This window comes from Haplochromis burtoni, unplaced genomic scaffold, assembly GCF_018398535.1.
Source record: "Haplochromis burtoni strain Fernald_Lab_line unplaced genomic scaffold, NCSU_Asbu1 Contig_29, whole genome shotgun sequence".
NCBI lineage: Eukaryota > Metazoa > Chordata > Actinopteri > Cichliformes > Cichlidae > Haplochromis > Haplochromis burtoni.
Window position 1 is genome coordinate 81,371 of NW_024582390.1, and position 23,589 is coordinate 104,959.

Sequence of the window (23,589 nt, forward strand, 5' to 3'; positions counted from 1 at the left end):
GTAATGTTTTGTTGAGGATATTATTTACTTTATACTAGTGTGCAGTATTTCCTTGAAAAAGCACAAAATAATCCCCCTTTATCCATTTCATTAAACTTAATGAATAATCTAATGTAAACACACAAGGCAAACACCCACATATAGACAGTCAATAGAGTGAATATCAATTAAAAGTTAGATACATACAAGTACATGTACATATGCACCTGAACAGCAGGCTAAGGGCCTGAATGCCCTACAGCACCGGGCCAGTCTCCAAGCATCATTTGTAACACACACACACCCACACCTAGACACGCACCCACACTGAGACACACACACACACATACACATGGCCACACACAGCACTCTGTTACCTTGAGGCAAAACGGTTTACATAAAACCTCAAATCTCAGCTGGCTCACAGTGTTGATCAGTGCATGACTGGTCTTGCTGAATTAAAAGTAGAAAAACTGCTTGATTGGTGAGGGAGAACACAAATACCCACAGATATGATGGTTTACAGTAATGTCTCGTATTTGTGCTACTGCGCAGACAAGAATTGTGGGTAATGTTTTCACAAGAACAAAAAAATAAGAATCAGTGAGCCTACTGGCCTAATGGCTAAAGAGTCAGGCTTTGGGTTAAAGTTGAACTTAGCGGAGTAGGAGGTATTGTATGTAATTAGTAAGCTCCTGCATTATGCACCAATAAAATGCAATTGTAGGATTTGTTTTTGTATACATCTTTAATGCCAAATGATGACTGCTGTCATCAAAATGCTTCTTTTTAACAGTTGACACTATAAAATAAATAATATAACGTTTTGTGATATGTACATGATACTGTAATAATACATTTAGGTCTGGAAATTGCAACAGGAAAAGAAGCACACCAATGAGAATGAATATAAAAGCTAGGTATGATTATCATTGTTTGTGAATCATTAATTCTGGTTTTGGTTTCCTTTATCCTTGTTTAATATTTTTTTCTTTGATCTTTTTTCTGGTAAAATCTGTATGCTGTATGCAAGATAATAAGCTTAAGCTTCAGCCTGCACCTTTTTGGTCAATAATTGGCCAGTTATTGTTCTTCAATTGTTTGTTGTCAGTATGTTTAAAAAACCCAATACAAATAAATCATTCAATCAGTCAATCAGTCATTCGTTCAAGCATCGTGAAATGGTTTTCTTAATAGGTGAGCCTTATAAAAAGTGTTCTAATGCATTGTCTACCAAATAGCCAAACACTCATCTCTAGCGAGCTATTTTATACCATGATCTGCTCCAAACTAACTACAGAAAAAAAACCTTCAGTCATGACTTTAAGAGATCATTGTGGAACATTTCAAGAAGGTTTACTTCAAGGGTAGTAGTGCTTTGATGGAATGCTCCAATTTGTAACTATCTTTTTAAGAGTAGCCCTACAACTGACATTAGCCTTTAGTATTTATATGTAGAATGTACTTTGTTTTTTTGTTTTTTAGATAAAATAGGTTATGAGTCATGCACAGAGGCTTTACTAAACAGTACACTTACGACTGGTGCAGAGGCTAATACAACAGACTTTTTGTAAACAGGGACAAGTTATTGAAAATGGATAAATGACAGTCCTCGGGCAGCAACGGTGGGATAGAAAATAAAACCCAGCAGTTAAAAAAACCTCTGAATGAGGGTTAGTAGAGCGACAACTTCAGAGCATATTGAGGTTCCCACAAGTGCAATAGCAGAAGGAAATCAAAGATCTCACTGATGCGTAAGCTGTCTTTTTAAATAACAATAATAATAATAATAATAAAAAGTTACGTAAATGTCTGTATGACCCCTGTATCTCTCTATGAATCTGTCTGAATATTCAATCTTTCTTAATAAAAGCACACATGCACATACACACTGTCACATATCTGTGCACGTACCTGGCTTCATCTCAATTGAATCTTAGCCCAGCAGGACTCATTATTCAACTCCTACCTGTACTTTAAACAGAGGGAATTACAAGAACACTGCACTTACGTCTGAATGTAAAGTGCATACCAAAGGGACTAAGTGTGCATCTGTATATGAGTACATGCACACCCTTCGGTAAACACTCGTGAACAGGCCTTGAGAATCGAATGTACAACTTAATATAATCAAACCTTCCTAAGGAAAAAAATTAGAGTGGCTCAATCAGTCAGTAATGAATCAATCCAGAGATGTAAAAGACACAGAATACAGAGCATAATAAATCCTCTTAGCGTAAGTATTGTTGTTTTGAGAGTGTTCATTGCATGTAATAGAAACTTTAATAAACCAGTCTGCAAACTGAATTTTGTGGTTGGGTTAGCAAGAGTTCTGCACACTGTCATGTTACAAAGTAAAGAGAAAAGATTGTTGGGCTATGAATAATGAATTGTCCTGAAGTTTGCCAAGTTATGTTTGCTCTTTGTGATCAGAAGAGATATAATGATGACAGAGAGATTATAAACTAGATTTTAATGCATTTCAAAAGAGGTTCACAAGAATACCAATGAGTTCAACCCAATCCTTTATTCATATATTAAGCACAAGACCCAGCTAACTGTCTGGTTTTTTTTTTTGTGCCTTTATTTTACCTTGAATTGCATTGTTTCCTATATGGAAACTTAAGCATGTTATCAAGTCTAAAAGTCATTAACATAATATATATACATCTTCTTTAAAGATAGATAGTGGAGTATGCATTAGCGCTTTAGTTTATAGTTGCAGGGACAAAAACCTAAATGGCCATTATTAGGGACATTACAGCAGTAGTGTTTCTCTTTGCACCCTGTATAATTTTGTAGCTTTGAAAATTATAGGCAAAGATGATACTTTCTCAAGACCACATCAAGGTGTCTACATGCACCCGCCGGCCTGGATCACTTCGGAAGATTCCCAATTTTTAATCCAAGGATGATAATGTGTGAAAAAAAACTTTTTAACTGAGGCCCTGACTTCATCAGACTGACAGACAAGAGGAGGAAGAGATGAGAAAGAGAGGAGCTTTTAGCTTTTCTCTGCTCTTTCAGACAACCCTCAGGTGCGTCCAGAATGTACTAAATCCCTTTAATCTCACATATCAAAAAGCAACTCACTTGCAGCACTTAGCTGTCTGCAACTACTGAAGCAACCTAGGACATGAGGCTTTTTTTTCTTTCTTGTTTTTTTTTTTGTTTCTTTTTTTTTTACAAAAACTATACTTTATTTAAATTTTTTATCTTCCTTTCAGGTAAAACAAAAGATTTTTACCACTGCTAATATAATATTCTCTGCCTTGTTTATATGCCTTCAGTTTAATGCACCCTTTGTTGTCACAATAATCCACATTATTTTCTCCTCTGTTTGCTGTAAGATGCAGCTTTTTGTTAATGCCTTATCAAAGCTGCCCTCCCTTTTTAATTCTCCATTTTCTCCATATTCCCCTGCAGGAAAAGCAGTGTATAGTAATTCACATCAGACAATACTGCTGCACCACAAAGCTTTTGCAATAGTCAGTCAAATGGATAAATTAGTGTCACTGCTCTTGTCCACCTCCTACTGGGGGTTATCTCCCCTTGCATCACACCAACATGAATCTTGTTTGAAGGCTACTGCTGACTATACATGTCAACTAAAACCTGCTGTTTTACAACCATGGCAAAGGTACCATCAATCATTGCATTTCTGGAAGCACTTACACAGGCAAGTAGTAGACAACATTGTACATGTATACGCCTATGCACGCTCATAGCGACACATGCGAAAGCCTGGCACACAATAACAAATCAGCCCTCAAAAAGACACTAGACAGAGATCTACCATTTATAATGAATTTTGAGGCCTGATGCTAAATCAAACAATCAGCCAACCTCATCGTGTGTGTCTGCGTGGGCACTGTCATATCTCAGCAGCCAATGAAGACTGTCAGTCAGGCTGCCATCAAATTAAAAGGATGTGGGGAAGCCAGAAGAGACGAAGCTTCATTCAAACCAAGGAATGAACAAAGACAAACATGTCAGCCAACATCGGCAGCTCGACAGCACACGCCTATCTGGTCGCACTGCTTCAAGATGACGGAAACATTTTGTAGGATTTAAGATTTAAGACACTTCACATGTAATTATCACAACAACACGTGTAAAGGGTTAGAGCTGAATTAGCATGGCTAGGAGAGACTACAGACATTGAACATGAAAGAAAAGAAATGACAGGTTGATTATAGGCCCAATTTACTATTCAAACACACCCCAAACCTGATTTACTAACAGCGTAAAATGAAAATGGAAACATTCTTTTGTAATTGCTTTACTTTTAAGATGACATGCCTATAAATTAAAAGTTCTGATAGAACTGAAGATTGAAATGTACAAAATTACAGATTCATATCTAAGCTATTGTGAATTCATGCAGCCTACAACATGCTTTCCACACTATGCCTTTAATCTACAACCACAAACATATTTAAACACAGTTCTTGGTTTGATGCTCTGTGCTTATGTCATTTTTTTATGGTTGTTTGCAAGCTTGTTAATGCAATTTTCAAAGTGTGCAATTAGTAGAATTGTATATTTTATTGCTAATGAGGAACTGTATGGTGGTCAGAAGTCACTTTTTCGCCCAAATCACTCAGTGACGGCCAAGGGCGCCCTATAAATCGTGTTTAGAGAACACTTTCACCTGGTGTAAAATCATCACATATGGCCCAACGTGACTGATCTCCTAGTCTACCTGACACTTTTAGTAACCAACAGGTTTTGTTCATTGTGCAGCTTTCTTTATGCATTATTCCTGATTATTATTATTATTATTGGGTGACCGTGGCTCAGGGGGTTGGGAAGCGCATCTGTAACCGGAAGGTCGCCGGTTTGATCCCCGGGCTCTCTGTCCTGGTCGTTGTGTCCTTAGGCAAGACACTTTACCCTACCGCCTACTGGTGTTGGCCAGAGGGGCCAATGGCGCGATATGGCAGCCTTGCTTCTGTCAGTTTGCCCCAGGGCAGCTGTGGCTACAACTGTAGCTTGCCTCCACCAGTGTGTGAATGAATAGTGGGATTGTAAAGCGCTTTGGGTGCCTTGAAAAGCGCTATATAAATCCAATCCATTATTATTGTTATATTCCTTAAACAGGATACATTCCCCTGTCTTTGAGCATATCTGCAATTATATGAAGTCAGATCTGCTTTGTTAAACTAGCAGTAATAGTCTCTTTTTATGTTTCATGAGGTATTTCCATATTAAATACAATATTCTTTGTATTAAAATGGGGAAAATTGGGAAAATTTACAATAGAATAGCTGATGAAAGACTCAAAGGCCACAGTTAAATGGTTAGATTGGTTATGTGCCCTTATTGAGATCAGAGGTGAATACAAATGAAACAAGTGGCTGAAAAAGGAGTGAAAAGACACACTCATGGACGAAGGACAAAGTAGTAGAAAAGAGCGCCTCTACACCAAGCGTCATCTAATAAAAACACTTGATACTGGGCACAATGTGTCTGGCATAATGGCACATTACTGAGGCACTGAAAGGAGAAAACAGCCCTGTAAGATATGGGAGAAACAGTCCTTGTACTGTACACATCAAACACCGGCGACAAGAAGGTGACAACTGTAAGAGGGACTTCAAGAGATTAGGCAAGCTTACAGTGGTGTGTGCCAATCCTACGTTATAGGCAGTAATCTTAGGTAAGTCATGCAAAAAGGAGACAAATTAGATGGGACTTAGGGACTAATAACCCAGATAAAGATATCCTGTCTTAGAAGAGACCATTCACAACACCTCCCTGGCCTCCCTGATACCTTTCCTTGATTCCACTGGGTGGATAAAGACCTCCTTGGAGGCCTAAGTTGTCTTCTATCAAGCCAGACAGACACTGTTTTAGTTCATTAAATTGGAGACATGAGCAAGGCCTTGATGGGCTGGACTGTCTATCATCAATTGCAATGTATCTAAATCTCTCTGTCCTTGTAAAGGTAAGTAGACCTGAAACAAAAGAGGCCTTCTTTCTTTGGGCCAGTGAATTTTATTGATTGTGGCATATGGGTGGAATGAGGGGGAATCAAAAGTAATGCATTGCTCTTGTGTATTTATGTGCAAATTACAGGTGTCATGTTATCATGAATGGAAGTTAATCAATTCAGTTGTTATGTTTGAATCTAAGCAGTTTAGTTTTATATTTCTTTTATATTCACTTTTGCAAAAACATGCATTTCAAAGCATGGCAAACGTTCTTTGGGATTCAATTTTATTTGCAGGGTTTTAAATACACACAACTGTATCAACAGTAATTCATTACTACACAACAAGGTGAGAAATTAAAAGCAGAACCTGAGGAGACAAGTCTGCAGGGAGGCTTAGAATATGCACAAGTGAGGTGTTCTGTTTACTCATATGCTAATTCATCCCCATGCTAAAGCCCACATGTAAAATGGATTTTCTGCACTCTGCTATTAAATTATGAGCACTCACTATCCAGCTGTTTTTTGCTTTATTTCCTATCCACTTTCTCGTGTGCTTAGGTTTATCTACAGTGTTCTTGATTCTCCTTTTATTTTTTTTATGCTTGTATAAAACATCATTTATAAGGCATATTATTGCAATAATTTATGCTTGATATCAATCTTTTTACATTCTGTTACACATTTAGGGTATTTTTTTTATAAATGCTGAAAGAAAGTCCAATAATCAGACAACCCCCTATGAGTAAGTGCTTAGGAAACAATGGGAAAGAAAAACTCTCTTTTAACAGGAAGAAACCTCCAGCTGAATCAGGCTCAACAAGGGTCAGCCATCTGCTGTGACTGGTTGGGGGTGAGAGGAAAGATAAGAGAGTAAAAGAGAAACAACACAAAAAAAACACACTATGGGAGAAGCAGCCTGAGTTTAAACAGAATTTTAAAACAGAGATTTTTTTCTTTGGTGGATGTATCACAGAATGGGGAACAGCTATTTGAAAATGTACCATGTCAACCAATCAAAAAATGATATGGCAACATGACATTTGCTTGTTTAGGAAGAGGGGGAAGTTTTAGGAGTAATGGCGAGAGAGAGAAAGAGAGACAGCAGAAAAAGAGAGAGAGCGAGTTTTGAGATGTGAGAGATTTGTGACATTTAGCACGTTTGGAGTGTGTAGTTAATGTGTTGTCTTGTGTAGTTAGTGTTTAGTGTTGCGGATAGTTTTGTGTTGTGTGTCAGAACAAAGAGGTGACTGCTGTCTCCAGGTAGAGAACAGGAGTGATAGACCTGCTGCTGTCAGACCTGCAGGTATCAGGTTGTGATGTTCTCCTTTATAGTGGACAGAAATTATTTTTTTGGAGTGGCACAAATAATTTGTGTGGCATCTTATTGAGTGCAGAACAGCTGATTGTCATGTAAATAGTTTGAAATTGTTATTTAATAAAGGGTAAAGGTAAATGGCTGCAAATAACTTTGTTGTTTGCAAAAATTGTGCATATGATTTTAAAATTGACAATTTATATTTGAATTTAAAGTTTAAAAAAATTTAACTTTCTACTTGGATTTTACGGTTTTTGCATGATTTTAGATCAATTGTTTTAACACAGTATGTCAAAATGAAAACATAACTGTAAATTCAGACGTGTTTCGAATTTACAAAACACGGTTGTGCTGAAAAGAATGATACCGAATAAGGCAAAGTAAATAGTTTTTAAAGGTGAAATGTAGAGGTAAAAAAATCAAAAGTAGTCAAAGATGGCCAGTTATAACGTGGACCCCAGAGGGTTAAAGATTGTTTTTAAAGTAACGCAATTGTTACTTTTCAAGTAATTAATTACCTTTAGAATCTTGTAACTCAGTTACTAACTCAGTTACTTTTTGGAAGAAGTAACTAGAAACTATAATTAATTACTTTTTCAAAGTAACTTGCCCAACATTGCCGACTACTAGGGTTGGTTAGTTAAAAGGACTTCTGATTAAAGACAGGTCTCCAGTTCACTGAGTTTGGCCTCCAAAGCCATATTTATTACGAATGCTATTAGTGCTCACAGAGGCAAAGTAATAAATAAACATTTGGCACACTGAGCAGAAAAGTGCCAGTGAGATGGCTGAAGAACTGCAGGGCATACTGTTAGTGGCAGGTTAAGCAAACACTAGGACTATAATCTGAGGTAATTCAGTGCTCTGAAAAAGCATATACTGTATGTAGGTTACAGTATAAAACAAGTCACTATGAAAAAGTCTGCATTGTAACAGATACAGCAAGTGATACAATATCACAGTGAGAGCCAAAACCAAGTGAGATCACATAAGGTGGTATTGTGGTATCAGTATTGTTTTACCATGTGGACCATGGTTTTGACTATATAGATAAAGATTCTAATGATATCTTTCAATAATCCATTGAAACACAACTAATATTTATATGCACCCCTTTCAGTCTCATAATAAACATTCCTATGGATGGCTCAGTAAAAAAAAAAAGCATAGCAAGAGTACCAAAAGTGTTTAGTTTTTCACATTTGTGTTGTACATGGATAATCCACATCAAAAGCACATTGGTTAGAGCACTGAAATGGAAATGTTTGGGAATTTTAAGAAGTCTAAAACCCATACATCAGTTATATATAATATTTATGTATGTATTTTATATGTATCCATATAAAGAGAGAGAGTAATTATTTATAAGTAAACACAGATGTCTGCCCACACTCATTGTCTTCTCACAGTTACCTAATTTCCCCACAGGGATAGACACTTTTATCTCATCTCATTCAGTATAACGCTCTGCTCTTGATCTGTAGATGTTGCTAGTGGTTGTAATTACAAATGCCACGTGTGAACACAATCTCTCAGAGAGGCACAGGTGATAACCATCTTTGTGAGAACTGGTATCCAGGATTTCTAATTTTTCTATCTAGGTAGCTAAAAGATCTAAAGTAAGAAAAGAATGAATTGTCATAAGGGGATCCAAAGAGATTCATGCCAACAAAATGGTGCTTATATCATAAAAAAGTTTCTCACTTGTTCTTTTGAAATGAAGTAAAGAGACAAGAAAAACACATTTGTCGGAAGCAACTCTGAGAGCCGTAGAGCACTGAAGAGCATCTCTGTAATCCACTAGGGATTACCGAGATCAAGGAACATAGTTGCAAGATACAGCTCAACGTCTGTGCAGATTTAAGGTAGCTATTAGTTTTGTTCTCACTTCTATGCCCTCCCTGTGGTACACTCTACCTTACACAATGGTTACTTTGGAGAAAAAAACCTCAGTTTAGGCTTTTAGAAATGTAAACTTTCAGTGGAACCATACATCAGCATGACTGCTGATTTTTTCAAGTGGCAAGGGCCTCCTTATAGATGTATGCTTATCAAGGCAGGAGGTCTATACATAATTAAAATTGATTACTTGCTCAATTTTCAACTTTTTTTTTTTTAACTGGTATGGTTTGTTGCATTTGCTAAAAGTGCATTTGTGATATGGGATGCCCTTGCATTTAAATACAGGCTTTTATAACAAAAGTGATTGTCTAATGTAGAAAAGAACCATGGTTGTGCTACAATATAATGTTAGACAATGTCCATCGCAATAAAAAGGTTTTATTTGTTGACTATAAATAAGCCAGGATAAAGTAAATTACACTGATTCAACTTAATTTAGTGGCAGGGCAGCAATGAACCATTAAATCATATCAAGTACTTAGTGTTAAATATTGTTACATGTGGTTAATTTTGTCATTTCTTTCAGTGGAGCATCAACGAGCAGTACCAATGATTTTCAAGTATTCTTACAAGATTACATCAAAACACAAAAAACTACGCTAAGATATAGAGTGGAACAAGATACGACTAACAAAAATCAAATATCTGCCCAGGAAAAAAAGATCAAAATGAGCCCAAAAGAAATCTAACAAAAACAAGGTTAAGTTTAGAACATTTTAGAACATTTCATCATAACACTTTGCCCCAAAGTTTCCAATAAAAAAAGGAAAAAAGAAAGAACAAAACAACATATTTACCCACAAGAAATTTAGAGCACACTGAAACTTCAAGGAACAAAGTGTGAAAAGATGAAAACAAGTGCACTTCTTCCCTTACTATCATCATTATCTCAACTTAATGTTTAAGCATAGGCTATAGATGATTACTACAGCTGCTTTGCTGTGTGAACGCACAATTAACGCAATCTTACATCAACTGATCCATCTGCATATATTTTATGTGCATATTGTGTTTTTGTATTCTAAGGACCAGTGTGAAGTTGTATGCCAGGTGTCTGTTTCACCTGTTTCTGTCCCCTTATTTAGTCCAGGCAGATATATAACAGACTGCCACTCAAGTCATGACCTTTTCTTTTGCCTTCTCACCTGCCAACCAAGGGTCAGGACTAATGAGTGGCAGGTCAGTCAATTGGGAAGCTAGGTCAAACAAAAGGTCCAGGTGACATCCTCCACACACACACAGCCCTGCCATCAGCAGGAAGCAAACCTCTGATATTGTGCTTGAATTAAAAAAAAAAGGGGGGGAAACTTTAATAGGAAAATTCCACAAAACAGCTGAATGTGTTGGTGCGTGGATGTGTGTGTGCGCACGTGTGTGTGTGTGAGTAATGGCTGTAAGGTCAGAAGCAATATCGTAGGCCAAGTCACAGCGGGAACAGGACAGAGAGACAAAGAGCAAGCCATGCAAAAACATTCTTAAAACATTTGACAGATCCATCCCCATGCAATATATGCTTGAATAATTTGTGCAGACTGTGCTATCAGTCACTACGTTTAATGATTCTCCAATGTGTTTGACAAATGTTGTGTGATGTGTGATGAAATAAACCAATCCATTAAAACACGGGGTAAAATTTAAGCTTATACCTTTTATCTGTACAATTATGCACGCACACAAGCGAGAGCAAAAATGGCTCCTGCCGTTTTATTAAACCTGTTCTCGCTCCGATATTTCTTTCTTAATGACATGTATAAATGAATAAGACGGCGTTCCGTACTACGCAGTTATATCCGCACTGTGATGAAACGACACCATGCACCTGAAACTAAAGAACATATTAAATTTGAAATGAGACGGAAAAATGTATCAAAGCAAATTGACTTGCTGTGAGTGAGTTTGCTTTATGGCCTCTTTCTTGTACTGTATTTTTTGTCGTTCTTTAGATTTTTTTTTATTTTATTTCTTTTCTTTTTTAAATTTTAAACACAGGATGCAAAACACTGCTCTGATCTCTTTTCGCTTCACTGCTTCTACTGGAGCTTTGGGGCTTTGTGCACTGACTGTTTACTTTTTAGCAGGCACACAAATGCAATGTATTGGCTAAGTGCCAGGTAACCAGGCCAACAGTCAACAGTGTAATCATAGGGTGTATGTGTTGATGTGTTGACATTTTTATGATCCATGACTGGAATTACCACTCCACTAACAAACTCCTTACAGACACATGCACATACCCACACCATGGAGGGTGAAGGTGCTGAGATAGTCTGAAAAGGCGTTCGCTCTGTTTAAATATTATGAAAACATAAAATGAATATATCTGCACACTGACTAAACCTGTTTACGTTGTGTGGGAGAGAGAAACACAGTAATATACATGCTGTAGTTCTATGAGTTTAAATCCAGATTTTTTTTAAAATAATTTTTAACCAGGAAATTTTGACTGACAAGTACGATGTGTGGGCAGAATCAACTCACAATACATGTGAAGCATCTTAACACAAAATGCAAAACACTTTACTCTTACTTGCATAGCGCATAACAGACTATCACTAAAATAATCTAGACCTCAGTCTGTAAACATGCTGTGGAAATTTCTTCACAGTTTGTGGTGCTGAAAATGGTATCAGGGTACATAACACCAGATTCTGTACGTTTGATTAGAGGATTAGACCTGGACACTTTGATAACACAGCAAGTCTATTCCGCGCTAGAAGCCTAGGAAGTTAAAATCAACGTCAGGTTATCAGTCATACCCAGGGAAGCAGAGTAGTGCGGAGAAGAAAGATTTAGGAAGGGAATTCTGTATCTAATCCAAATCACAAACTAGAAGTGTATTTTTTTTTCTTTTACCTGAACCATTATTTGTTACAGCTAATTTCTCAAGGCAGTAATTGCAGGTATACTTATTTGATTTTTTTTCTGACAATGAATAACATTTTTGAAGCCAGTTCTTGCAGGCAATCACAATAGCACAGTGTTTATCGTATATCCCTAAGTAAAAACATGTATGTCTTTTTATTTTTAAAGATTTTTCTTTATATAAGGATAAAACAATGGGCTAATTAATGAGCTTTAGAAGTTCTGGAGATTGCCTTTTTGAACCTGGACAGTGCAAAGTTATGTTTCCACAGCCTTCCTACCATTATTTAAATACAAATCTCACTCACCACCTGAAGTTAATCAAATTTAAGTTTATCCACTGGTGGTTCCTGCTGCATATGCACTTGTGGACACAAGCATGCTAACAAACAAACGAGAAATTTCCTCAAAAATATTTGTTTTTTTTGTGTTTTTTCTTTCAAGTCGCAGTTCAATTAGCTAGTTTTAAGTAAACAGTGAAATTTGTATCAGCCAACAAAATGTAGTCTGAAAAGTTCTTCCTAATTGCACCAACTTTAAAAAATTCTACCTTTTCAACTTTTTTTTTACTTTAAAGTTCTTTAAAGTTTCGTTTGCTTCTGGTATCTTTTCTTTCATCCAAGCCTGATTAGACACTCTGGCAACCTCCAACATTTGGCTTTAGATCAACTCAACCTAATCCCCCTGCCTGTCTGCTGCTACCTACAGTGAGCCTCTGTACATACACCTACATGTATGCTCAGTAGCACCTACACAGTAATACAGATGGGACCTGGATAAAAATTCTCTCCCTTTCCTTATTGAATGACCTATTTTTCCTGCACATTGGCATGGATTTAGTATTCAAAATGTGACAAATGTCATAACCCCATTCAAATTCACTGAGCAGGTGAACAACTACAGTTAACTGTATAAGAAAATTAAAGTAAAGGTACACAGAAACAACAAGTCTGCAGGTCAAACATGTGCAAGTCAAGACAAACTCACTGTAAGTCAAACAAGTTCCACTACATTACAGAGCAGAGGGAAAAAAAATGTGCAATAACTGAGACAGTTAACTGTCAAATCTTTGTGTGGCACTCCCATCTGTAACTTATCCATGTGCTATATATATATATATATATATATATATATATATTAGTATAAACTTTATTATTACCATTATTATAATCATGAAAGTGTTGTAAGCTGTTGTAAGAGAAAGAGAGAGAGTGGGGGATGTAAACATTTGTGTTTGATTACATTATTTACCTAAGTGAAGGAAATGGACCAGTCTAAATATTGCATCAACCGCCCACATGGAGCGAGAATGGCTTTATACACAGATTGTGCATGTTTGCTTTCACCATATCAGGCAAAAAAAAACAAATTGTGCCAGAGTAAATAAAAAAGTGTGTGCATGTGTGCATGAAGGGCTGTATCAATTATCACCGCTTTAAAATCAAATTCTACCATGTTCAGCGAGGTGACATGGAAGCAGATGGTGTACAACATAATTAAGGTCAATCTCTGACCCCTTGTTCCTCTTGTGTCATGCTGTCCGAATATATTTAATGTTGTTGTTTTTTATATGTAGTTTAAATGCTGAATACTCCTAGACAAATGTAAATTGTGAATTCAGTAATATTTTCCATCTGGTATTATAGATATCAGTGTATGCATGTATTGCAAAATATTTTCTGATGGTATTTAAAAATTATAATATGCAAAATTCTGCAGAAATAGCACTCAGTTTCTGAAATTGTGTTTCTCCTGCTCTGTGTAAATAGTCAACAGTGGTCAACAAAGTAAAATTGTGTTACTCATCACATCTGTAGTCATCACTGAAGCTAAACCCACGGGGATCAACAAAAAGATGTTACCTGCAACAGAGAATGAGAGAAAAGACAGCATTAGACGAGCGATGCCTGCATCAAATGAGCTTCCACATGTTGCACATGGATAATTATCTTACTGCGATAATCAATTGTGAGTTTGCAAAAATAGAACTGATAGAGGTTGCCTTGTGTTTACAGCAAACGCGGCTTGGTGGATTTAATTTCCTTTTCGGTAAAATATTGCACACTGTCATAATCAAAAAGGAGACAAAGCAAGCTGGATCATATTTAATCCACTATTTATTTTCATAACGGGCAGGAAAACAGTTAGTTGAACAACAAAGGGTTAAGCCTGTCAGGTGAGAACCTGTCTTTATCCCTACTTTTTGTTTTCTTTTTTTTTTACTAGACAGACTGGATGCCTATTTGGGTTGGCAGTAGCAGCTAAATGCAATCTCCCAGTAACAGAGGTCCTGCTGATGTTTAACCCATTCAGGACGGTGGAGCAGGGAAATCAATCACAGTGTTAGAAAATATATTTATATATCCTGCCAGCTGCTCCCTAACAACGATTCCTGTGCCTGGCTGACATGGAAAGGAAACCCATGGGAGAGACAAAGAGGTCAAACTCATTTAGGGAACATTGGAAAATGTCACACCAAACATTGTGTTTAAATTGGTGAAGTCTTTAAATGCTTGAACTGTGGTCTTAAAAAAGGCTGCAATTATTATAAAATGACACAAAAAATATGGATTTAGGAATGTAGATTTAAAATGTCCCTCAGAGCATTAGAGCAGTTTGGTAACACGTATGACCGTGGATTGCCTGTGCTCTGATACAATCCTCTGGAGCCTTTCCTAAATTTGTGCCTTTCCCAACAACAGAGGATTATGCACATATTTTGCACAAATGTAGTTTTATTTATTTTTAGGCAACGGGTGAAGGGTCTTGCCCAAGGACACAACGACCTGAGACTGTCCAAGCCGGGCCTCGAACTGGCAACCTTCCGATTACAAGGCGAACTCCCAACTCTTGAGCCACGATCGCCCCGTGGATAAATAAAACAGGCTTGAGGTTAGATACAAAAGTGACTTGGACAGATTTAACAAAGGGAGTTTGGGTTAAAACAAAACTTCCACATTCAATGTCAAGTGTTATTTTCTGGGGGTTTTTTCTGCCAGTGCATTGTCCATTATTAAAATTCAATGCATGGCTAGTGAAAAACATCCATACTAAATGATTAAAAAAAATTATTATAAATCATATTTACCAATAATTTTTTACAGTTGTTTTTTTTGTGGGGTTTTTTTTGTCTGTTTTTCGTTGCTTTTACTGTGACGAATGTTGAATGAACAATGTTAGAAAAGGGAAACAAACAGCAGCCTGATCCATCCTAACCTACACAGACTTGATAGTTCTGTAACTATTTAACCTTATTTACACCGTTTTCCAGAGGCTTTTAAGTGATATATACAAAGATTACATAGATATAAAAAGTAGACACCCAAACTTTTAACTCAAACTTATTAAAATACATGTATTTTACATGTCAAATTTTAGCCATGTGTGTAGCATTTTCCCAGTAAGCGGTTTCAAAAGAATATAGCACTATAGTAAACAACTGCTAGTAAAAGCTCACTCATGCAGTTATTTGGAAAACGTTTTACCTAAAGGTCATGTCATTGTCAGAGGATGTTACCCCCAAATATTCCTGGCCTTGAAAATTATTTGAGGCAGAGACTAAAAGATACTCTTTGAGACATGCTGTGGTTTCAGAAACGTGCTTCTGAGAACATGTTTATTTAAAATGTATGACTGCTGAAACCTGACAAAAGAGAGTCGCCATCTGAAACTAAAGGGACTGTCAGGAAGAAACACAACCATGACCCTCGGCCCCATCATCAAGGATAAGCATCTCTGGGTTATTTCAAATTCTGTTTATCAGCCTGGTTCTCTCATTTGCCTTTTCTCTTTTATCTCTGTGTCTTTTCTTCTTTTTTGCACAAATAGCGTGGATGTGGTGCAGTGTTGATCTCCCTCGCAGTGCTAATTAATTGTGACTCAGGGCCACGAAACAAGCCTCTTCATTTTGAACACTGAGCAACCCAGTGTCCAGCACTCACTGCACTTGGTTTTAATGAGTCTCTCTAAAGTCCCTTTACCTCTACTGTTTTCTTTTCTGTTGTGTTTTTTTGTTTATCTTACATTTCTTCTCAGTTCGTCTCCCTCTGTCAATGGGCATTCTTTGGCATTGCCTTATAAACAAAATATTTGACGCCTCTATCACTAGGGCAATATTCTCAGCAATGGTATAGTCAATGATTGTTTTCCTGATGGCAAAAAGGGGGAAAAACACATTACCACTACTGCTCTTTGTGCTTTTACAGGATTAATCCAGAGCAGCAGCAACATTTTACAGCCAAAGCTGTTAAGGTTCAATAATATTGGCAAGAGGAGTTAAGATCTAAACACACAGACAGAGTAAGCTAAGTTACTACATAGTTGCAGGTGTTTTAGAAGCAGGAGGCAACGAAGACACAGTCAAGCAGAAAGGGCAAGAATGCAAAGATTTTGTGATATTATTGTGAAGTAGGGAGCTAATGACTAAGCTATGCAATTCACAGCTGTTCAAGAAAGAGACTTATGATCGGCTAAGTTGCAGTAGGTTGGTTGGTGTAAGTTGGTGTAGAAAACTTTGAGTGTCAAGATGCCATTGTGACAAATCTTGCCATCACGTTCCCTTTCTTGGATATGGGGCACGCTCTTTGCAGTGATTTAAAATACGAAATCAAAATACACCACCGTTATGCCCAAAAGAAAATACAATTTTCTTTTACTCTAGATATAAATGTGCTTTGATGACCACGTAGCGTCCAGATTTAAACTGACAATTGGATGCACTGTTTGAACACTTTAAGGAATGTTATTTATTTTTCTTTGTTTGCACATGATGTAATTTTTATGAAGTATATATAAGCATATGAAACCAAAAGACAGCCCAGGGTTGACAGCCAGACTTCATTTCCATACCATCTGCACCTTTCAGTGTAAAAAAAAAAACAGCATGTACATAAAGAATCACTACGTAATCAATACTACGATCCACAAAGTTGCTGTGCTGTGCAGCTCTGTGAATTTTTGGTAGAAGGGGTTTGGGGTAAGATTCCGGAGACCGGTGCCACTGCAATAATTTGGGCTAATATTCCTAACCTATAGTACTATGGTCAAAGTGGGCTGGCCTCGGCCCCTATGCCTCCTCTTCTTCTCTCTCCTTTTACAGAAGGAGAACAGCCAATATGTGCCAGAGCAACATATCCTTCCCTCAGATAATGGAATTGCCTGGCTGTAATAATAATTTGAATTTCACACTCTGCTGCCTCGTGCAGAGGGATCGCTGGAGCAATGGCATAAATTAGCCTCCATGCACGGAGCTGATCGATGACTGCCCAGTCCACCACCTATTGATCTGAAACAACTCCTAGGGATGCAAGTGTACCCTGCATCTGTGCACACATACACATCCACACCACAGTTTTCTTCACCAAAACTTAGCAGGAAAGGGTAAATGATGTAGAGATGAGAGAGAGATTAAAGGAAAAAAAGAGAACAAACATTGATTTGGATTGATTTCTAAATGCATTTGGAACTCAACTGGAAGGGTGGAATGCCATCTTTTCAAAAGGAATTCCCTTATATTGTAATTGGGAAAAGTGGAGCGTGCGAGGCAGAAGACCCATGTACTGTGTGTGTGCAAAAACTTCAAATGATGTTCATCTGCTTTGAGAACTTCTGAATGAAATGACCATAGCATGCAATTCTCATTATTTTCATACTCATCAAACACTATCATACTGAAAGAGACCATAACAACCTTATCCGCATAAAGATTTTTTATCACTGCATAAAGGCAATCTGTCAGATTATGTACAGATTTGAACGACCCTTTCACCAGCCTTTTAAGAGAACAAGTGGATCCAAACCATGCAAGCAAAATGCTCTCCGCAGGAGAAATTATGAGTGCTTCACAGTTTTCCTTTAATTTGTCACATATCAGTATTTCCTAATTAATGCTGCATCAAGTTGGACTTTTTAAAATATAGAAAGCATTCATAATATATTTTTATAACAAGAGAATATAATATGCATGTTTACGTGCTTCTGCTTAACTGTCTCCAATTTACATAAACATTTTATGGTGGTCGTTTCAGTCATTATGCAAATGTCCTGTTTAAAAGGTTGGGGAAACCTGCAATCAGCTGAGACTGAAGAAGTCACTCATATGAGTGACGAAACATTTCTCCCACTGAAGACGCGACGTCCAGATGAAAGGGATCAACTTTTTCAGGATTCATGAGCAGTGATTTCAAACAGATACTTAAAACAAAATCCTATTGGCTAGTTTAAAAAGAAATCCTGAACATGAAATTCTTAGTAAAAATGCTATTTTCATTCAACTTTCATGCTGGCTTCAGTTGTACCACAAAAACAAAAATACCAATAGACAGTTTAATTTAAAAAAATAGTTTATGGAAGAAGAATAGCAAATAGCAAAACCCTAAACCTTAAGAGTAATGAAGACGGGCTAATTTAAATAGTCTTGTGAGGCCAAGGTGTTGTGTCCACATGCCGTAATTGGTAGTCTGATACAAGATGGTTAACCAAAACCCCTAATCCTAATCTTAACACTGCTAGACAAAAACAGGGGTTAGGCAATCAGTATGCTAATACTGCAGGAATTGGAATATAAATGAATATGCTATATTGTTGCGTTTTAATACTTCTTAGTGTATTTTAAACTTAACCTGAATTATAAAACTGCTGCAGGACAATAGGTCTTGAAAGGGTAAATAGATGAGGTCTTGAAATTGAAGAATACGCACATACTTAACAAAATGTGTTCTGTTCGATACCTAATGATATGTTTTTGGTTTAGTTGTTTAACCTGCTTAATCCAGCATTGAAGTTAAAGGAAAATAACATTTTCTTCATTTTTCCAACAAAGAATTTTATGTTAAGAACAATTCTATGTTTTATTTTACATTATTGTGAACTATAACAAAAACATTTAGAAATTGTCAGAAGTTATCTTTTCTAATGTGAAGGTTTTTTATTAGTGTGCTCAAATATTGGACTTGATTATTTATTATTTTATTATATTTTATTATGTACTGGACACAAGGGCTGGATTTTCTTTCTTATTTTAAATTACCTCATGTTCAAACATTTTTTAATGCATCCTAAATTACAGATTCTGATCCACCTTGATGATAAGATAAATCAACGATCTATATATTTATGTTCAAACATGTTCGAAAAAGTGCATTGAATGACCTTTTTTTAAATAAAATTTTATCTGAAAAGTATTTTATATATGAAACTAACATTTCACAGAACTTATTATAATTTTTTTAAGTGCAGACCATAAAATTTTGAAACAAATTGGAAATGGTCGGGCAAAAAAACGTTTTAAAAATAGGGGATGGAATGACCCATTTCCTATATTACAGAGTGACATATGTGGACAAAAGAAAAAAAAACATCTCCACAAATTCCTTCCTAATTTTTACTTCATGTTAAATTTTGATGCATTTTTCTTGAGGCCAGAATGTTGTTAAGCCTGCCTGGAAACTCACTCTGGAGCTGTACTCCAAATAAAAGTCATGTGTGCTTAAAACAACAAACTCAGGGGAAGAGCTGTGACATTTTGGTATGAACAAACATGTGTTTTGGGGGGGGGTTTTGGTCTTCTTTCTATACTTTTTCACCAATTCTGCTAAAAAAAAGAAAATTAGTCTTGCAATTTACATGCAGCCTAAAAAAGGAGCTATGAAAAACAATCATGAGAAAGTTTCAACATCAAAGATAAAAATTATCTTAAAAATGAGAAAGAGAATAGAGAGAGTTCCTCCATAACAAAAGCACACTCACACTTACTCACACTTACACTTTAAAATTATCTAAATCTACAACGACAATGACACTCAAATGTAGACACACTAATTAACCAAGTTCATCAAATGAACCACTGTGCAGAACTAAGCACATCTGTGAGCACGTTCAAAGCATCAACCCAGAGTGAATGGGCGAAAGACGAGGGAAACTATATCCCTGTGGAAAAAAAGGGGAAAAAATCACATGCTGAGCAAAAATACTGTGCTGAAATATTGAAAAATTCATCAAATTCACAAATCGATAGATCCGCAAGAAGCCAAATCATCCTGACAGGAGAGGTAATTTCTCTGACCTTTCTACAGGTCTGTAAGAGAGTCAGGGACATTGGGACCAATAATGATGATAATCAATTCTCAGTTCAGGCCTTTTCCGCATATGTGTGGGCAGGTTTTTTTTTTCTGCACAACGCAGAAAGAGCACTGCTCATATCTATCCACATATCACGCTAGGGGGTGGAGGAGGGGGTCCAAGACTTCAGGATAGGGCTTATCCTGAGGCAAAGCTGCATGGCAGTACTAAAGGACATCTCAGTGACAGCTTATTAGAAGCCTGTTCATTTTAAAAGAAACTGTAACTTTATGGGTGCAGTTAGGTAGTGCGAGCTGTAGCAAATAGTTGGTTATACGGTCTCTAATTACAGTTACAGTCAAATTACCAACTGCTTCTTTAATGACCAAACTCTACCACGAAGATCATTAAAAGTTTTACATACTGTATATGCTGAATACCCTGAGAAATGCAATAAGATACTCTGTATGATCAACATTTTTCGGACTTGCTGGTTAGGTCTCCATGATTCATGCCCGTTACAGTCAGATGCACCGTTTTACTTAAGCAAGTTATTGATATAATTAAGCATAAAACAGAACACTATTTATGGCAACTGTGATAAATTGATAAATTAACTTGAAAATTGAGCATAAACATACCAGATAACAGTACAGTGGGCTCTGAGTGTGGCAAACAACTTTAATAGATTAAAAAAAAATTGCATATGGCAAGCTAGATGTTTTCCCACATTTACAAAAGTTATCTTTCAAAGCAGCCAAAACAGCACCATATTCTGCTGAAAAAGAGACACAATTAGACTGAGAGAAAGCCAGTGAGAGATTACAACTGACCTCCCAACCTCTGTCGACATGAAATGCGACACAAGTGTCTAACGGTCATGCTTTTTGCTTTTTCTGGCATCAACAGTCCCTTTTTTTAAAAGAGATAAAAAAAAAAACAGTTTTGATAATGCACTAGGGCTGCCACAAACGATTATTTTGATAGTCGACTAGTCACCGATTATTTATGCGATTAGTCGACTAATCAGATCATCATCCACTGGACGTAAAACTACAGCTTATTGCACCAGCAGCATCTGCTCTTATATAACTATCATTAGCTTACAGCTTTAAGCTTTTAAGGTGCTAACTAAAAATAAAGACAAGATGATAGTTTATTCAATTTTAAGGAAATTTGCAGATTGTTTCGGTAAAGTTTAATAAACTCCTTGCTATCTAAAATATAACAGGACACCGGAGTATATTCTCCAGCATCTCACACTTCTGATAATCAGCTGTCTGCTTGACGTTTATTCAGCTGTGTAAAAACTATAACTTTAATCTCAGCCAAACCGATTTACTCAGGAACAAATAAAATACTAAATAAAAAAAATTTAAAAAAGCCAAACAACAACATTTTAAATTTATCTAAATGACTCATATATATTTAACCTGAGTCGCGAAAGACGGCGGTGGGTTTGAAAACAATTTGCCGGGAGTCCGGTGTTCTCACAGCGATAGTGACCTAGCCCCCGGCTAGCTATCGAGCTAGTGGGTAACAGACGTCTCCGAAAACGTCGGAGCGCTTTTGAAAATATGTGGTGTCTTGATAAACTGAGCCGATATTTGAGGTTTACACAGCTACATTCTCGCCTGAAAATATGTTAAACGTTTATTTTGTGACCCAGAAAGAATAATAAGAGTAATATTAAAACTAACTAGCTACCGCCATTGTTGGAAACTAAGCTGGGCCGCGCTATGAATTCTGGGACACAGCTGCTTCTTCTTCTTCGGGGTTTAACGGCAGGTGGCATCCTTGTACATGCTGTGCTGCCATCTTCTGTTTCAGTCCGTTATTACACTCTTAAATCCTGCTATTATTCCTGCGTCTTTTGCGATCTTACAAAGCTTCAAACGACACGTCGACTATTAAATCAGTCGTCGAGGATTTTGATAGTCGACGTAATCGTGACTAGTCGACAAATCGTGGCAGCCCTATAATGCACACCATTTTTTTTTCTGCATTGAGGAAACACACAGGGTAATTGCATTATATAATATAACAATATACGCATTATCTGACCAGTAACTGAAGGAGTCTCTGTGTGTCTGACATTCTGACTTTTTTTAATCTGATTTCCTTCAAAGCCAGCAGGCATCTCTGGTGACCTGAGTGAGTTAAGTGTCAAAATGTTATGATTTTTCAACAAGGCATTCTCAACTTTGGTTTAAAGTAGTTTTTAGGGGGATATTTATTAAGCTTCCTCACAGTAGTAAAAAAAAAATCATTCTCACCACATATGATTTGTCAGTATTGTGCATTAACTTGCCAAAAAGAGAGCTTTCGTTGAAAACAAACTTTTTTTTTGAAGGTCAAGTGAATCAGCTAAGCTGTAACTACAGAACCTGCCCGAAGAATTGCTCAGTTTCTCAAGTGTGAATGAATTTCATGAAGTGCTTGCACAGCGTGTGATGGACTCAACAAAAATACAGCTTCGTGGGCTAGACTGTAGTAGCAATAACAAATACCAGGCATTTTGTATTTATCAGCAGTGACACACATACACATGCATACCCATGTGCTGTATGTCTGCTATAAGTTTAAAATAAATGAATACATGCATGTCTGGGTGACATTCTCCCCGAAAAGGAAGCTGTATTTTAGAAATACTGTGCAGTGAAATTTATGTGAGAAAATTCCAGGAAATTGTGCAGTCCTATGACCCATCAAAGCAATTTGGATTCTGGATTTTACTTTTGCATCTTTAGAATCACTCCGTTTAAATCCAGGATTGGACATGTTTTAGCATACTACATGTACTATTTTACCTGCATATTTTATCTTCATGGCGCAACACAAACATTCATGAATACTGCCTCAAAGAGAAAATGGAAGATCATTTTCTCAAGATGTTCAGAAAAGAGCAATTGGGCTGGCACTTCTTTCTAGAGCCATTTGATAAGCTTTTGATCTTTGTAACTGTGAATGTTACTTTCACAGTTACAAAACGGAACACAAAGACTTCACCAAAAGCCATCACATCTGAGTGATGCAGTTTGCTGCAAGACCAGTCAGCTGAGATGGATAGTATGTCCTTTGCAATCAAACTGAACGAGATTGGCTTTTTTTTTCTGCGCACATTTTTATTCTATAGGCTCATTAAGTATCAGAAGAGGGCTGAGTTGTTGCACAGTTGATAGCCACTGGGTCGAACCATGAATTGAAGGGGTATGTGGAAATAATGCCAACCACATTATTTTTCTCCCATCTCTGTCCGACAGGAAAAACAGCTGAAGGGCATGAATAGTGTTAAAAATTCTCTTTCAGCCTCTCAGCCATACTGGGCCACGTCCTCTCTGTGGATCACATAGAAGCGAAATCACACAATCTTATTCACAATTATATATGACACTGTCAGAAACATGAAAAAAACATAAAAGAACATATGATGCACTTTCTGAGGTAAAGCACTATAAATAGCAAACACTGAATAGCAAACATGTATGTTCTTTCTCTCAGACCAATTCATTTGTTGTTTTACACACAGAGAAAT

General features: G+C 36.8%; 1 protein-coding gene across 3 annotated transcripts in view; it reads right to left on the bottom strand.

Annotated features, from left to right (window-relative positions):
- Positions 1–23,589, bottom strand: part of LOC102308541 (receptor tyrosine-protein kinase erbB-4) — a 173,223-nt gene that overhangs the window by 80,617 nt on the left and 69,017 nt on the right. For 2 of the 3 annotated variants that reach the window (XM_042219151.1, XM_042219152.1), the window contains exon 2: positions 13,799–13,858. The exons of the other annotated variant lie outside the window; for it this stretch is intronic. In XM_042219151.1, the coding sequence (XP_042075085.1) occupies positions 13,799–13,858 (60 nt within the window). The remainder of the gene's footprint in view (positions 1–13,798; positions 13,859–23,589) is intronic. 3 annotated transcript variants of the gene reach the window in all.